Source organism: Haplochromis burtoni, unplaced genomic scaffold (assembly GCF_018398535.1).
Source record: "Haplochromis burtoni strain Fernald_Lab_line unplaced genomic scaffold, NCSU_Asbu1 Contig_43, whole genome shotgun sequence".
Lineage (NCBI taxonomy): Eukaryota > Metazoa > Chordata > Actinopteri > Cichliformes > Cichlidae > Haplochromis > Haplochromis burtoni.
In genome coordinates, this window is record NW_024582404.1 from 1967210 (window position 1) to 1985384 (window position 18175).

General features: G+C 41.7%; 1 protein-coding gene across 1 annotated transcript in view; it reads left to right on the forward strand.

The window, feature by feature from the left end:
• The window catches only part of ppil2 (peptidylprolyl isomerase (cyclophilin)-like 2), a gene marked incomplete in the record, with an annotated part of 28741 nt that overhangs the window by 3641 nt on the left and 6925 nt on the right, over positions 1 to 18175 (forward strand). The window contains 11 exon segments of the mRNA XM_042220113.1: positions 354 to 405; positions 787 to 878; positions 1277 to 1366; positions 1455 to 1530; positions 1633 to 1793; positions 5969 to 6044; positions 6777 to 6883; positions 10151 to 10240; positions 12526 to 12559; positions 17247 to 17364; positions 17762 to 17818. Of these exon segments, the coding sequence (XP_042076047.1) occupies positions 354 to 405; positions 787 to 878; positions 1277 to 1366; positions 1455 to 1530; positions 1633 to 1793; positions 5969 to 6044; positions 6777 to 6883; positions 10151 to 10240; positions 12526 to 12559; positions 17247 to 17364; positions 17762 to 17818 (953 nt within the window).

Genomic DNA, 18175 nt, shown 5'->3' on the forward strand with positions numbered 1-18175 from the left:
TTCACAGAGAGTTGGGGAATGGCTGCAATCACAGCATTGTAAGATGGCAAAAGATGTACCCTTAGGCCCCCTCCTCGATTCAGAGTCTTTCCCTTTTCACATAGAAGAAGTCACTTGGATGACTGACGATACGTTTCTCCCACTGAAAACGCTACGTCCTGATGAACAGAATCAACTTTGGGGATTTACTTACCTGGATGATTGAGCATGCATCATGAAGCACATCTCTACAATTTCCCCCATGTCACAGCTGGAAACTGATCTCTGTAAGATGATGATCCATTTGTGGTTGTACTTGTAGCGCAAGCACTGTTGTACAGTTTGAGAAGCAAATTTGTTCTTTTCCTCCACAGAAACTGGAAGCAAAGTCCCTCATCAAACTTAACTTAGCCAAGAACAATGATGGTAAATATGCTTACGCTTTGATGCACCTGAGGCACAACAAGTTGCATGTAGAAGAAATTTAATACTGTCATTAGCCCAGTTTGCCAGGTCATAGTCACTGAAATCATGCAGGCTTTATTTTTCTTTTAAATCCACACTTTTCTTACTGCTTTGCTTTGTGTGAGGGGAACCTTAAAAAAGAAAGCTTGACTTAAAAGGGGTTGGAGGAATAAAAATCCAAAAAAGCAAGTGAGGGGAGAAGATGTGATATAATTCAGCAGAGGATTGCATGAGATACTCGTTGACTTCTTGAGTGGATTCAGCCCCTGGCAGCAGATTGGACTCTGCTGCTCAGCCTGCTGCTCTCTCACTTTTTTTTTTCTTTGCTTCGTTTTGTTCCAGGAAAGTATCACTGCCCTGTTCTGTACAACGTCTTCACAAATAATTCTCACATTGTTGCCAACAAGGTCACCGGGAATGTGTTTTCTTATGAGGTCAGTGAACTCGTGCTCTTGCTGCATTGATCCTCACGATGATGCTTTTCAGACAGAAATCGATGTCTAAAATTACGCACATGGAGAAAGAGATGATATTGATTTTGGTCTTGGCGTGATACAGTGCAGATGCTCAGCCCACATGGTCTCACAAGATGCTGCCTTACATCACACAGAATTAGCTGTGTGCAAAAAATCTCTCTCCAAACAAAAAACAGTGTTGTTCTGTTTATTTTTACAGATGAATTCCACAAAGGGTTGTTCATTCAGTTGTAGTGATACTAAGCTTGTGTTAAACTTAAAGGAAACACATATAATTTAATTTTACCTGCTGCCCACGTTTGTTTTCCTTATGACCAACAGAGGCTTTTCTTTCTAATATTTCTGTTTTCATGCAGGCAGTTGAGCAGTTAAACATTAAGACCAAAAGTTTTAAAGATCTGCTCACAGATGAACCCTTCACAAGAAAAGATATTATAACTCTTCAGGTGAGACGTTGTTTCACGATTTTTATCCACCTACACAATGAAAGAGTACTTTTATTTGAGGAACAGAGACGTTGTTTTCTCTTCTTAGGACCCCACAAACCTGGATAAGTTCAACGTCTCCAACTTTTTCCATGTCAAGAACGACCTGAAAGTGTTGGACCCAGGTGAGCTATCAGTATTTTTCTGGTGATGGGTAATTCTCGCATTATATAAATGTGCTATGGTAAAATCATCCTTTTTCTCTTGCTCTTTCTGGCATGTTTCAGATGAGGAAAAGGCTAAGCAGGACCCAGCATACCATCTGAAGACCACCAATCTGGAGACGAGGGAGACTTTAGCGGAGCTTTATAAAGAATACAAAGGGGATGAACTGCTGGCTTCCACCATGAAGGAGCCGCAGGCCAAGAAGACGGACAAATTAAATGCTGTAAGAAAACCATCCTCACTATGATCCTTAAAGCCTCTTTATAGCTCCTGGTTTCATCATTGCAAGGCTCCATGCGCAGCAATGCCTTTGTGACCATAGAATAGAATAGAAGAGCCCTTTATTGTCATTCTACATGTACAACGAAATGATGGGTGCTCCACAACAACTGTGCAGGAGTTAAATATAAATAATAAGACAACAGAATAAATAACAGACAGGAGAAAATGCAGACACTGGAGGCCAAAGTGTTTGGAAGCAGTGCAAAGGACTTGGTCTGAGTATAGGGTCCGTGTGTGAGTGGCCTGAGTGATGAGGGCTATTCAGACCATTGGCTCAGATTGGTGAGATGGTGGGTACAAGGTGTCACCTATGTTGGCTCTAGTTTTCCTGAGACAGGAGGATCTGACGATGGTCTCGGGGCAGCAGAGGGTAGCCAGTGATTTTGGGGGCGGTGTTAATTACTCTCTGTCAGCCTTCCTGTTCTCAGTCGTGACCCCTGCGTACCAAACATCCAGGTAGGAGGAGCACAGGCTCTCTACTGAGGAGCAGTAGAAGGCCAGCAGCAGCTTCTCGTCCAGGTTCTTCTTCCTCAGGACACGAGGAAGTACAGCTGCTGCTGGGCCTTCTTTACCAGGGCGATGGTGTTGTAGGACATGGTCAGTGGACATGTGGGTGCCCAGAAACCTGAAGGTGGAGTCAGATTCCACCCGTTCTCCATTTATAGTGCAGACTAGAGCCTGACCACTGTGGGATTTTTAAAACCGATGCCAATATTTAGTGATTTAAAAATCTGATATGTTTTCTTTCACGTGTAAAAACCTAAACAGAGTTGTGTAGTGTGTAGCATGTGTAGTTATTTATTTACTTGTTTATGTTCTGCTTGACTCCTCCTGGAAACGGAGTTCCCCCTGATGGACAAAAGCATCAACCCTTCAAGATGGGTGAAGGGTGTTTCTCCCATCTCTTTTATAAATGCCGACACACTAATTTATCTGCAATATTTAATACCAGTTAATATATTGGTCAGTCTCTAATTCAACGCCTTCACCTTTTGGGTGGACTTAGACATCTCATCTGCTGCTGTTATCTGCAGCTGTCTGTGTCCACAGCAGAGTTTAATCGCTAACTTAAGGTGATGTAGAGTCAAATGCCTGAAAAACCAAGTTGCTAGTAGTGACTTTAGTTAATAAGATTAGATAATATATTTGGACAGCAGTCTCATAGTAAGAGGGTCTTGGGTTGTTGGATGTTCTCTCTTTGCTTACATAGGTTTTCTCAGAAACTCTGGTTTCTCCCACCTTTGGAAAAACTCACTGCTGATTTTAAACCTTTGAGCTTCTCATCTTGCTGCGTTTGGTTACTTGATTAGTAAACACCATCTTATTTGCTATGAGCAATGAATTAGTCTTATAGGGATCTTTGGCCAATATGATGGCGAATCACAAAGACTCATAAATGGTTATTAAGAATATAAATAATAATTTAAAAACTGTCCAGGCTCGGGTGTCCAAGCTTCTAAGCTGCTGAAGGAAAAGTCCCAACATTTAGACCAGGTGATGGAAACTGTGCCACGTGCAGAAGTATTTAGACAAGGATGCACTTTTCCTCCGTTTTGCCGACACGGCACCACACTGGATTTGAAGTGAAGCCGACAGGATGTGACCTGAACCTGTTTCACTAAACTGTTACATTATTTTATTTCATATTTCTTTACTTTTGGACAAGCTCAAAACTAGTAATGAAGCTGACAGTTAATCAAATGTCATTGCTGAGAACTAATTTAACATAATTTAGGAGATTTTTCAGTTATTTAGTCACGTCACTGCTGCAGGTTTAAGAGAGCCTTCTGAACCAGGTGAAGATGTGCTAGTTTGACTTTGTCCACAGGAGGGAGCCATATATTAGAAAATATATTCACAGTATTGTGGATGAGAAAACAAAAACAAACACCAGATAAAGCCCAGCTGTATCCAGGAACAGAAACAACAAAGAATAAAATATATTTACCGTAATCTAAGGGAGATTGATGGATAATATTTTGCATGTAAAATATTGTTGATAAAAAATAACATCAGTGTCAGAACCAGAGAGAGTAAAATGTGGAACATGTTTATATCCATTTGAAAACTCAACATATACATAATGTAACCTTCCTCCAGGCCTGCTCTCAGTCATCATACCTCTGGGGAACACTCGCACACACAGACCGATGTGTAACAAAGGAGGTCACTGGCGGTGACGTTACCGCCGTGACTGTGCCCTTGAATTACTGGAAGGATGACGGCTGATTCAATTTGAGCCGCAGCTACACCTTCTTTCTTATCAGCTCTCCTTTGATGCTGCGCTGTGCCTCATTTTTACAGCACAGCTCATCCTTGGTCGCTCTCTGTGTCGAGTTCATAGTGACGCTTTGACAGCATCTGAGAGAAGAGGGAATATAGGTCAGACAGAGCGTGCAAGGTGAAGTCTGCACTTTCATGCGCCTTCACAAGAACTGGAGCAGAAGAATGCTAAGCGGGGACTGAAGAACAGACTTTTAGCTTTTGAAATCCATTTTCACTTCTCTGCTTTAATCTTCAGAGTTGTTATTCTTTCACTTGAATAACTCTAGCCGCCTTATCACATGTTTCTGGTATTGTTAGGTGTATATTATGATCCAACAATCGCTTTCTACTATAATTTAAGCTCAGATAACTTCTCTGGTGCTCCGTAATTATAACGTGATAGAAATCTTTCTGTTCTTGGCTCTTAATCATGCGGAGCCTGGAAAAGCTCACACGCCCTTTAGAGCAAACGAGGGGGCCATTCGAGTATGAGGCTGGAAAGATATGACGAGTGGAGAAGACGCTTCCTCAACTGGTGGATGAACCTTCAGGCCTTTTTAATGAGGAAATATCTGCCCTGGCTGCCTCTGAGCTCCAGGGATTATTTCACAGTAGAGAAAAATGTACAATAATGAGAGAAAGTGATGAGTTTTTTTTTAAGTATGTAATAATTACATTGTAAAATTTTATATATTTTCCCTGCATCTAGAATAATACAAAGACACTAAAGCAGCACAGAAGCTTGAGATCCACATACTGGCTTTTTTTCATACCTGTGCCCCTCCCTTGGGACTTAAAGCAGGTCATCCTGAATCAGTAGGTCAGTGGTTCATTCCCCAGCTCCTCCAGCCTGTATATCCAAGTGTCCTGGGGGAAAATACTGAACCCCAGATTATTCTGCCACCATTGATGTGACTGCTAAAAGGCTGTTCTTGCACATTTGTTGCACCTCTGATGTTCTATATAATTCTCAACAGGTGGCATTAAACAGCCTTGAACCTGCCAGCTTCAGTCCTGTCAGATTATACCAGTTTATGTTTATATGAGAATAGTGCAAATACTGCATAGTACAGGTGACATGGCAGCAGCCTCATGTGTCCTGCCTCCTGCTAGCTCTGCTCAGGTGACTTAAAAACAAAGAAAAGTAGTAGTTTTTCCTGGTGTGTTCTACGTGTTTTGGATATCATGACTTTAATCAAGAGTTGTGCAAAGTTTATGTGTAAGAATGACTTATGAGTGTGTCCAGTGGTCAATAAGACTAGAAAAGTTATTTAATGCTGTTTCAACCTGGCTCAACAGAATCATAGTCTAGGAGTACAATTCTTGCTTGGGGTGTGAGATGTCCCGGTTTCATATCCCGGACGAGCCCCCGGTTTCATATCCCGGACGAGCCCCCGGTTTCATATCCCGGACGAGCCCCCGGTTATGTTTGCGAAACGGCTCAAAAGCTGCAACATAAATATGGAGAGTAACACCAGAATTTCAACTAGAAGAGGTTTTATTTTCAACTATGTAACAAGTTAGCTAAAATAGCTGTTGCCACTAAGACGAAGACTAGTGTGGCTACATGAAAGCCTGCCTCGGGTATGCCTTTATCCACACCTGGCTAGATGTGGTCAATTAGCAACAGCTGAACACTCTTGCACTGCCACTGCATAGAGATTAGGGGCTGCAGAGGGGCGTAACAAGTGCCACATGATAAAGATGCTAACAACACCCCCAGAATTTAGCATTAAGTAAACCTCTTGTCTTAATCATATTTATATTCAGCGTCCTTTTGAGCTCTATTGACATATGACAGATCGGCATGACTTTTTAAACTTTTATCTTGTTCTTTTTTTTCCCCCTCAGGCTCATTACTCCACAGGAAGAGTTTCTGCCTCGTTCACATCCACGGCTATGACTCCTGCCACAACACACGAAGCAGGCAAGTGAACACATCACACACACAAAGCCTCCACAGAGTCCCCGTAAAAACAAATGTTTGGCTCATCTTCGACCTGCATTCATTCAGGGACGACTGGCTGCCCATGTGTGCTCTTTTTATTTATTTAATTATTTTAAAAGGAAAGTGCAGCTTCACGCTCACACGGTTTAAATGCAGCTGCAAGTGGGAGCTGCTTATTTCGACTGCCGTTTTCTTCTCCTGTCAGCCGCTGAGCTGCTTCATGAAAGAGATTTGCTGTTATGCAACTGTATAGTAGGTTCAGCACACTTCAGAAAAGGAGGACAATGTTTGGATTTAGTGACCTAGTTCAAGTTTCTGAGAAGGGATGAAATGGCTTGAAATATATTTATACAGAGCTCTTTATTTAGCGAAATACAAGAAGGGATTTGTATTTATTTTTTTAAACCAGTGTTTCTAGTGAAAAGCTAAACGCTGATGTTTAAAAACGGCTTTTTGATCTGGAGATTGTCAACAGGAGAAAAACACTCAGGCATAAATCTACATAACAGCTTTCCCTGCAGACGCATGCAGGCTCTTTAAAGGTCAAAGATCTCACCTGTGCCAACATCAAGCTGAGACTCACAAAACAATCAATGAACTCTTAAGATTGTTTTTCAGAATAACTGTTCCCGCTTGACGTGCCAGCTATAAATATGAAATATTTTCATCATATGCACGTCAACTAAATTTATATTTAAACGTGTTTTACAGACGCTATTGCAGACGACACTGTGCGTTACCAGTATGTGAAGAAAAAGGGATACGTACGCCTGCATACAAACAAGGGAGACCTGAATCTTGAGTTGCACTGTGATAAGGTAAGAACGCTCGTATTTACGCATGAACAGTAGGAATAATTTGGATGGTAATTGCTAATCGATAAGGTGGAAATAATTATAATAATCTGTGTTATACAATGAATAGATTTCAGCCGTTTAGCGTCGTACGTTTATTTTGAAAAGACAAGAAACTGAGGAGAAAGTGTGCAATTCAGCAGGTTTTACTGTTAGTATAGTAACAGTCCTCATTGATGTTTTCTTATGATCATTGCAGGACAGAACTAGAAAATAAAAGCTCATTAAAATTTGTAGGGTAAGTCGGGGGTTTCAGTTCTTAGCAGTTAGCACAGGAAGGACTGTGGGAAAATAAAAATATATAACTTTTTGTTTTTGCGGTGCCAGCTAGGTCTCTGCAGGCATTGAGATTTTGTGAGTTGTTTTTAATCTCTGTATAAAATCTGGACGTAGCTCTCAGGTGGGAGAAATGAAGCAAATGCAGAAGTGCCGTAAGCACAAGAACAAATGGGTGAGTGACATGTGGGCGTAAGAAGGTGGGACTGGACATGTTTTCACTTCTTAGCTGTCAGAAAAGTTTCATATAATAAGGTGTGTAGAGTATGCACACACGTCAAGTTTGCAGTTTTTGTCGAACATGTTCCAAAGAAGCGAACATTTTTTTTGACAGTTATTAAGAGACTAACCAGGAATCAAAGTTTAAGCTTTCAGCTTCTTGTCATAACATTTTAAAAACCACCGGCTTAAATGGAGGCTGGCCATAAACAGATGTTCATTGAGACAATGGACCAAACCACTGCATTAGGCTACATGAAAACAATGCGGAACCTGAAAGGAGCAGATGGCTTCACTTGGATATTAGCAATCCTAACTGCCAAAACGAATAGTTTTACAAGTGCAGCCTGTGAGGCTCTGATTCAGGTGACAGGGTGATTTCATTCTCCGCTGTAAGGTTTTCAAATGAAGTTTTTCCTGGTGCATGTGTTTAAATAAATAGCTTTTAGGATGACTCACCTGAAACTGTGAAAATAGACAGTGTCTCCACCTCACACTTTGCCAAACTTATGTCTTGGCAAAGTGTTCACCCTTCTAAGCTTAGACGTGGGGGGCTCCTGAGAGCCAGCGTGAACTCCAGGAACATATTTCTTCCCTGGTAACCGAGCGCCTCGTGCGTCTGGTTTTCATTGGCTTCTGAGCTGTCGAATCAGAATAATGAAGGGAAAGTTGCAGCAGTTAGACAAACCTGCCCTCTGTGCCCCACATCCTCCTCCACCCCACCTTCCTCCCCAGTGGTTTCCTCATAAGATCGCAGCTCTATTCGTAGCCTGCTGTTTATGAATTAATAAGTGCTGCTTCACTGTCACATTCAGTCACACAGACCCAGATCCCACCTCCATGTAAGGTTTGCTCACTCAGCCTGCCCAGCCCTCGCTGTCCGCAAGGGGGTGGATTTTTGTAATTGGCCGACGGAGCCTGCGCTTCAGTCGCCCATGATATCAAAGCTTTATTATATTCAAAAACACCTTTGAAAATGTAAAGTCAGATATTTTTGTCTTTGAGTGTGAGTTTAAAGTTAAACAAGACGCACAAACAATGATGACTATTTATTCTAGTGAAGTGGATTATGTGGGACCTATAAAATCTCAGCTGCAGACAAGTAAATGTCTGCAGCTAAAATGTAAATGAATTGAGTAATTTTAATGGATTTATGCTCCTCCGCTCTTTCACATTACTGCCTGATTGCATGGCAGCGTGAGCGAGTCTGTAAACACGTGTGAATCAGGACATTTTCTACTTTTTCTTCTTGTCTGCGTCACCAAATGTTTCCATGCTGACACCAGCTGATTGTTGACAATTTTAGGTACCTAGGCATGTTTCTAAATTGAATTGCATTTTAGAGACTCGCAAAGTAACGCAAAAGCATGCACGCTAAATTAACCATTATTACAAAGCAGCAACAGCGAGAGGGAGAGGACTTGCAGACGTGTCTCTGACGCAGGAGACTGGTTAATAATCAAAGTTAAAGCACTGGGGGAAGAAGGAGGCTTTTATATTGATTTGTTATGTATTTATTCATAGAGGTGGTAGTAATCTGTTGAACCAGACAGCTTGTCCTTAGATAACTATTTTAAGATGTCCTTTTCAATTCCAAAAATATAGAAATAAATTAGTGTGTGTGTGTGTGTGTGTGTGCGTGTGCGTGTGCTTAGTGGTTTAAAACAATAAGCCTCTTTGTACCAGAGTGCTTGGAAAATCTGGGATTTATGTTAGAGGGAAAAGGAGCCAGAGAGTTGATCACCCCCAGCAAAATCAAGATGTATGTGGAAATAAGACCAGCAGAGAGCTGTTAAAATAAAGAGGTTTAAACGGAGTATTTTATAAATCTGGGGAAACCACCAACCGTTGTTGCCGGGCCGGGGGTGTGTGTTTCTCTCGCACGAACACTCAGAGAGGTGTTCCTCCAGGCTGTTGACATTAATAACGGTAGACCTGACCGGCGTCATAGTCAAAGCCACGCCTTCTGCCCGGGGCTGTGTCGCCGCCTCGTTTCACAGACTACCAGTCAGTCAAAATTAGCGCCTGACGCTTGGTGTTTTGCAATGATTTACAAGACGTCTAAAAGTTTCATAACCCAGGAAGCACCTTCAATGAACCATTTTATTTTTCAACATTTAAATCGCTCTGTTGTAGATGTGAACTAAGCCTGCCTTCTCGCTACGAGCCCTACTTCATGACAGACTTATGGGTACAACAAACATTTTGTAGCAGGTCAGGCAGAGCTGAAAATGCGCGACTCAGTTTGTTTATGTGAATGTAAAACTTCACGCTGACAGTAACTGCTGCATGAAAGCTGGAATACAGCCAGTTCAGTGTTTTCTAAAGCTCCAATAAGAGAAGTCAAATATTCACATGGAGGATGGAGTGAAAGTACACTTAGCTCCATAAGTTTTTTTTTTTTTTTTAACATGCATAAAAACGGCTGCAGTTCCTGAACAGGAAGAGCAATATTTTTGTTAAACACGTCAAAATAAAGCTGAACTTCAGAACAAACATTGTGTCATTGTCCAAAAGTACTATCATGAACTTGAAAAATGCTAACAGGTTATGCAATTATGTATATGTGTGGGAAAGAAAACATATATTGGTATATGACACTAGTTTGACACAGTGGGCACTTTTTGACTGTTCGTGCTGGCACTTATCAAATGAGTGGTGATAAAATGAAAAGTATTGATCTTGCAGTGAAGAAGAAAATCACAAAGCTAAGCACCTGCGTTATTTTTCCTCAAGGTTCCCAAAGCGGGCGAGAATTTCGTCCGTCTGTGCAAAAAGGGCTACTACGATGGAACGATCTTCCACAGGTCCATCCGGAATTTCATGGTAAGGAAATAATACCTGCTTAAAACACCTTCCTGCTTTTACCTTCCTCCACTAAAGCCACCAATTAATGCGTGTCTGGATTGAGCTTTGAGACCTTCCTCTGTGATTCACAAGTTCCTTTCACAGATTTTTAAATCAATGCAACTTCACTGTATTAGAGGTCAAGAGTTTGCAGAACATGTGCAGTGGTCAGGCGCTGATGCTCTAATTACTCATTAAAAGCTTCAAATTGGCTCTTAAACAGACAGCTGATGGAACTGATGGATTTGGAAATTATGGTCTATGCTCGGCCTGCTGCCTTTTAACTGAAATGTGGAGGATTTATATTGGCTTAAACAGTGATTAGAGTTCACATTATGAAGAAGTCAGGATGACCTGAATATATCTGGGTTCATCCTCCACCCCTGAATAATTAGAATCTGTGTTTTATTACATTGGTTTTTGTTGTAATCATGATAGACTTTATTTGCGTCTCTTCAGCTTAAGCTTTAAACACAGACCGAGAATATGAGGCGGCGAGTCTGATCAGCCGTCATCTGTGTATTTCAGAGCTGCTGCTTCCATAATTAAAGTGGCTCTGAGTGGACATCTGGTCTCAAGAGGACCGTTACCTTTTTCATTCTGTCCTGTGGCGTTCATTCACACTGGCAAGCTGTGAATTGTTTATACGTAATTACACTGCCATTAGCGCCTTCAGCTTATCCTCCGCAGCCCAAAAGGAGAGGAGGCCTCACAGAGAATCATTTCATAGCAACAAACACTTTAAAATCTGTGGTAGTGGCAGTAAAAGCACTGTCACTATAAAGCAGGACCTGTGAATCGCTGAACATCCAGAGGTGGTTTTACTTTGAAACATGAGAGGCACAGACGTGTTGAACATCAACATGATGCAGCCGTCTAATAATTCAGGTTTAATATTAATTGAATAATATGTATGCTTATTTACTGTATTAATGGGGAAGCATTACAAGCATTGCTTTTTGTCGTCTTTTGCACCTTTTTAAAGCTCTAACATGGGAGACCAGTACACTCGAGATGGTGCAGTGTTTGTTTGATTCCACCTTCATGCCACGAGAGATCTTTTGCATTAAAAAACTTTATTATTATTTGTGTTGCACTATTCAACGAACAGTAAAACTAGTTTAGATTCTAGTGAAAAATAAAACTGTTAAAACAGCAGCAACAAAAGACAGCCAATCAGCAGTAAGGAGGAATGAGAGAGGGGGAAGCAGGTTAACAAGGGTGGCAGAAAAAGCATAACTGCACGGCTGGCACACTGGGGCGTGCATAGCATAAACCGTACCTAAAACAATATCCTGTTTCCACAAATTATGTTTGAGCAAACATGCTCCTGCTCTTTGTCTTCTCCCTTTCCCTGCAGCCGTTCTTTTCTTCTCTGTCTCTGAGCTTTTGTTCCTCTTCCCCTGGCTCCTTTTTAGAACATGGCTTCAAAGGCAACAGTGCAAAATGCAGAATAATCAGCTGCCTGTGCTGTTAGAAGAAAGTCCAAAAACAGTTGATTCTGTTCATCTGATCACCATTGATCGGTGGTTGTTGATCAATGGTCGTGACAATTTACATATTAATGATCAAGGAACTGACCTCGCGGCTCATTGTTCTTTCAGTAGTGCTAGTTTTAGTCATAAGGTTTATAATGCTGGAGAAACCTGCAGTCACCTGAGACCGACAGCGTCACCTGGATGATGATGAAACGTTTCTCCCACTGAGAACGTCCAGATGAACAGAATCCACTTTTTGGGGATTTCTTTACCTGGATGGTCGAGCATGCATCAAGACGTTAGAAGTGTTTTCTGCATGGAAGCACAGGAGGCCCACTCAACAAAACTGTGCTCCACGGTGATCCTGGTGGTCGAAAGTTCAGAAAGCTCTTTAAACAAGAACACTAAAGAAATGCAGGGAACTGTAGAAGCACTCATAGGAACACCGGGCAAGTTTACAATGAACAATAGGGGCCAGTATCCTGGAAAGCTTTGAGTCAGGCTTCTAACAGGGAAACGTGACCCCAGGTTGGGTGTTTGGCAAGAAGGGAAACTTTAGTTTTGTCAATTGTGTCGTTTATCGCATGTTTAAAAACTGATGAAACATCCAGAAGCCTCCCATCCAAAAGATAATCAATTTACAGTCACATTTGGGGAAGAAAAACACTTAAAAACGATGTATCATTTGTTCCTGTATTGCAGAACAAAACCCGCATTTAGTTTTTCAGTGTGCAGCAGAGGAAGCTGAGGTCACCCAAAGGTTATTTTTTCTTTTCTTTTTTCCAGATTCAAGGAGGAGACCCGACTGGCACAGGCACAGGTAAGATTAGCACTGCACTTAAACTACATTTTGAATTCATTTGAGTGGTTGAATCATTAATAGTCCCTTTTTGGAAGCTTTGCGCAAATACTGCAAGTCAAGAGTGTTACTAAATACGGGAGTACATGCGTACAAAGCAACAGAGATGATGTGGATAGAGGCGGCTGAGGGTAGAGTGCTGAATGGGGCTGTGGTGAAACACCAGTCATCTAGCATATGCTGTAATTTTCCTGCTTTTACAACCACTTTAAAAGCAAAAGTGTAATTGACTGCTAGGCCACATGTAGTTAATTTCCTGCCTTCGTGTCGTCGGAGCCGATGTGAGAGTTTGCAGCACAAAGTGAGCTTTGTGTCTGTGGGCGTCTCTGAACTCTATGCAAAACGCATCCAGCATGACAGATTTATAGAGGTGCAGAATTTCTGGCCTGTGGGCAAAATGTTCCTCGTCACCTGGACTGAACAGTGTGTGCACACAACTCCTTAGCAGACCTTCAACCGGACTTAAAGGAGGGATTCTCTGCAGTGCTTAAAGAGGCCGTTCATCCAGAATCAAACTGGTGTGTTTTTCCCACTGGCTTGTAGAGCTGTTTATCTTTATAGATAGATTTATTATCAGTGGGTCAGTTTTGGAGATATTGGCTCTAGAGGTGGGTATGCGTAGATTCATGTGAAATATTTTCGTTTTCTCACAGCTGTACGAGTATGTAAGGCCAAACTGCTACTGACTCACTTCCCTTTCTCAGGATTTTGTTATTGTCTGCTAAAGATATCACCCCCCTAATGAGGAAGAGTGCAAACGTTGCCTCTGTCTCTTGTTCCCGCCCGGTCTGTATGCCTTTAATCCTTTGAAAGGCTTTGAAATTTTTTAAAAAATAGCATTTAAAATTAAAAGGTTCAGCAGCAGTGTCTCCGTGCAGAAATCATGACACGCTGAAGCCATAAAATCCACGGTACTTGCTGTTACAGTTTCATGTAGGAAGTGTTTTCTTCCTGATGTCGTCATCCACCAACCAAAAGAAGCAGGCAGCAAGTTAGCAATAAAGGTCAGCTGAGGATGGACACCATTAGGAAAGAGTTGTTTTTTAAGGGCTGAAAACCACCTAGCCACACGCTTAATGGAAAACATTACAACCTTTCTTTTCCCCTGTTGAGATTCTTTTGTTTCTGTAAGGCTATTAAGACAGACAGTAGGTTTCAAGTACGTGATTGTTATTTATCTTGGCAGATCCACAGTGGGCGAAGTATTCCTCTAATCATTTTTAATATTTGGATATTTTTGGGATGGCCTCTGGCATAGTGTCATATACAAGCCTGTTGCTCCCATCATAAAGAATAATAAGCCTCGCCAGCCTCAGGAGAAAAACCCATTACACTGTCCCTAAATTGAGACTCTCATCATGGGTAGATACGTCATTTTTATTTGCAGGGTGATACAGTTGCTACAAATAGTTACTGTTCACAATACTTTCGTGTGTTTCCTTTGAGTAATCGGATCATGATTTCTGGAAAGACGATCTGTAAAAATTTTTTTTAAATATAGCTTTTTTTACTGCCTGCAAGCAAATGCCATCTTGTTCCATTATGTTCAAGAAAAGGCAGACGACTACAGCCGATATCTCCAAAAGGCATGAATTAGATTTTGGGTGAACTGTTCTTTTAATAGTCCCAAAGCACGTTGTAGGGTGCAGTCTAGCATGCTGTTTGTATAATAAAATGAACTGTAGGGAAGGTTTGGAGTGCGACTCTCAATCTGTTGTTTTGCTTTGTGGAAACCAAAGCAGATGTGATGAGTTTCACATGTTGTTTAATGTGAAGTTTTCTGAATATCTCAAATACAAGCATGAGGTAAAAAAACAAAAACTAATTGTGTATTTTAAGGTCAAAAAAATATTAATACTGTGTGTGCATGGGGAGGTAGTGATGTTAAAATAAGTTATTAGGTCATGTTGGAGTGCTTTCCTGTCAGGAGTTTCAGGAATTGCTGAAATGTTTTGAGCGAATCTGTCTTTTTCACTTCCTGTATATGACATCCAGCTAACTGCTCACTGTAGCGTTAATGCTTTGCCAAGTTTTGAAAAGCTTCATTTATCTAAAACCCTGCAAGATCAGGTGCTTTGGCCAGAGCTGATTTTTAAATACTGAACCGTGAAATCGCCGATGCGATAAAAAATAAAAATGTTTATTAGGCTGAAGCTGTCTTCACGTCTCTTCCTTCTTTCCTGTTTAGGTCGAGCAAAGTTTAAGTTTGTACCATTGATTTAATTTGAGGAATATTTGAAATTCCCCACAGAGGGATTTTCACTTTAATTTAATCGTTAACTCGCTGGTGGGAATTAATTTCTCCCTTGGCCCTCCTCTCTCGCTCACCTTCGTTTACGATCCATTCGTAGCGAGGTAAAATGTCAGCGACTTTATAAATTATACAAAAATGTCACCGGGGGAACGTCGTGGCTGCAGAAGCCTCTAAAGAATTGATTGGTTGGTTGTATGCATCGCAAACACACTCACGGGTACATATTGTGCCTACGTGGAGACACACACACACATGCACCAGCTGGCAGCACGCAGGACAGTGAAACACATCTCAGGGCGACAGATCCTTTCCCCTGTTGGGAGCCAATAAGCCCCTGCAGTGCGTATTCCTGTATACTCATTATGATGATTCTTAATGATGAAGTCAGTCTGAATAATGATTCACAGCTGAAGGCTCTCAACACGCCTCCGTGTTCAAGGGCAACCGGGTCTCTTGCCTGTCTCTCTCATGGTGCAGGAATCTGAATAAGTGGTACTGGCAGAGCCGCTAACTCGAGTTGTTTTCATACAAACTAATTTGATTTGTTACTTTCACAATATAAAAATATAACACGCACTTATGTGGAGCTGAAAGCTGAAAACAAGACTTGGACATGTTTCCTTTTTCCTAACAAACGTCGAAGTTGTTTTTCCGTCCACGTTTCTCACTAAAACCCTCGCTTGTCCTCGAGGCTCGACGTGTCTCCTTCTGTTAAGCATTTGTTGATGTTTTTATTTTTGAAACCTGCGTTGCGTTTTCCATCTGTTTATACCAGCTAGCAGTCTCCTTTTTCCCACCCTTAGGGCATGTCAGCTGTGGATCAGCGAGAAACCACAGTTTATTTATACAACCGTGTGGGTCTGTGGATAAATGACAGGCATGTCTTTACTGTACACACATGACCAATCTGGTTAGGAAGCTCAAAGTGCACTTTTCGTCCTGGTCATGGGACACTCGATCGGTTTGTTTTCCCCTCAAGGATATTTAAGGGAGCGTAGGAGTTTGTCCAACCGGTCTATATGTGTTTTGTGGACTTGGACTCGGTCACTGTGGGGAGTGCTCTGGGAGTGTGGGGTCATTGTTACACCCTGCCTGGCCTGTGTACAACCATAGAGAGAGTCTGGCTCACATTGGCAGCAGTAAGTCGGACTCTATCCCAGTTAGCCAGGACTGTCCTCTGTCACCAGCTCGGTTAATAATTTTCACAGGTTTGTTCGATTATATTAAACGACAACCTCCAGCTCTCACTGGGGCGCTTTGCAGCTGAGTGTGAAGCACATGGGATGAGAAGGAGCACCTCCAAGTCTGAGACCATGGTTCTCAGGCAGAAACGACTTGTTGGCCTAAGTGAAGGAGTGGAAGGGAGTCAGAGCTGCTACTCCTCCACATCAAAGCAACGCGTTGAGGTGGTTTGGGAATCTGATTAAGATGCCTCTGGGGCTCCTCCTACGAGAGGTGTTTCAGGCGAGTCAGAGCGGGAGGAAACCCCGGTTAGGAAACCCTGGGGCAGAACACACTGGAGATATCATGTCTTTGCTCAGACGGCTGCCAGCCCCAAACTGGACCCGGGTTAATTTAGATTTACTTTCTAAACGAAGAAAAAACTCGTCAGGCATACAAGGGCTTTATTAATTCCTCATGTTACAGCAGTACAAGCCTCAGCAAGAAGAAGTGAACTAGAGTATATTAAAAAGTAGTGCGCAAATTAGGAAAACCCCCCCAAAACATAAATATAACGTTGTATGACCATACTCAGTCTTTCTAAAATGTATTACTAAATCATTCACTCACCATGTATTCTGCATGATTTGGGTTCCATATAGCAGCCATGCTATAACCAAAACCAACTTTGTCCTGGTGGGGAGGAGGTCACCGTCCACCCACACAAACACAGCTGAGTTTATTTCTCTCTCTAAAGCGTGAAGAGAGAATATCGGTAATTATTTAGCCTTCTGTGGTTAATGAGTGGATGGATATGAGAGAGAAAAGTGCTATATAAATATATTTAACTTACTTTACTTGCTTACTTTTTACCTCAGACTTATATATCTTCAAAATGTGAATAGTGCCCAGTAAACAGCCAGTGAGCCAGGATGCTTAATCCCAAGACCTTGAAAGCTGGACAGCAGGATGTACAGCATCCGTCAACAGTTGCTGCTAACATGACCCAGTGTCTGCAGTGTAAAAGGTTTAGCCTGAGCAAATATTGAAGCTTTACCTGCAGAAACATTTTCAGCCACGTTGCCAGAGTGCAAGAAAGTGTTAAAACTGCACATCAATTAGGACTCTGAAGCAAATATGTTATTAAGGACTTGACTGTTTCTGTTGTTTTCCATCGTGACGTAATGTTTTCTGTTGTTTTCCTTCTCTCGGTCATTCTTTCTCCATCCTCAGGAGGCGAATCCTTCTGGGGAAAACCTTTCAAGGATGAGTTTCGTCCCAACCTATCCCATACCGGCCGGGGGATTCTCAGCATGGCAAACTCTGGTCCAAACACCAACAAATCTCAGTTGTAAGACATATTTTTCCTAAACTTAGAACAGTTGCCCAGAAAGTCAGCTGGCAGGGAATTATGTTGTGTTTCGTCTGTGTCGTTGTCTCTGCTGAGCGTACACAGAAACTCGTGTTAACAGCACAGCCATTAGTTCCTTTTACTTTTTTGCTGTTTAGTGTTAAATATCTGTTATAAAAGCCAACTGGGGCCAATTTAGTCACAAAAGAGCTCTCTGATCATTCAGCTAATATTCCACAGTTCCTTGTTTCCACTATTTCCAGTCTTCTAAACCTCCCTGCTTTAGCCTTTTTAGCCTGTGTGTATTATTGAAGGGTATTTCTCATATTTTGTAAAATAAGGCTGGCTGCTATTTCCAAAACTTGTGTAACTTTTTTTTTTAAAATTCTCCCTCCAGCTTCATCACATTTCGATCGTGCACCTACCTCGACAGGAAGCACTCAGTATTTGGAAGGTAAATCTGCCTTTTAAGTGTTATCATATTCACTGTATGTGTGTACTGTGTCTATGTGTTTATTATTTGGGTGTGAAAGGCAACAGTCCTGCATGTTCTTCCTCATCTCTCCATCTCTCCTCTCATATTATCTTTCATACACGTGGTCCCAGTACTCTGACTTCTAAACTGACTTCTGGTCAAAAGCGGTGAAAAATTTAGGAGATGCTGAACCTAAACTGATGGCTTTCTCTCTCGCTCTCCCTGCTAAGCGAATGGTCGTCTTTTGCAAAAAGCCTTGACTGTCGTCTAAAAATATTCAGACTGCTTTTAACAGGCTGATTCTTTAGATGCTCGGCACACTATAAAAGCTTCAGT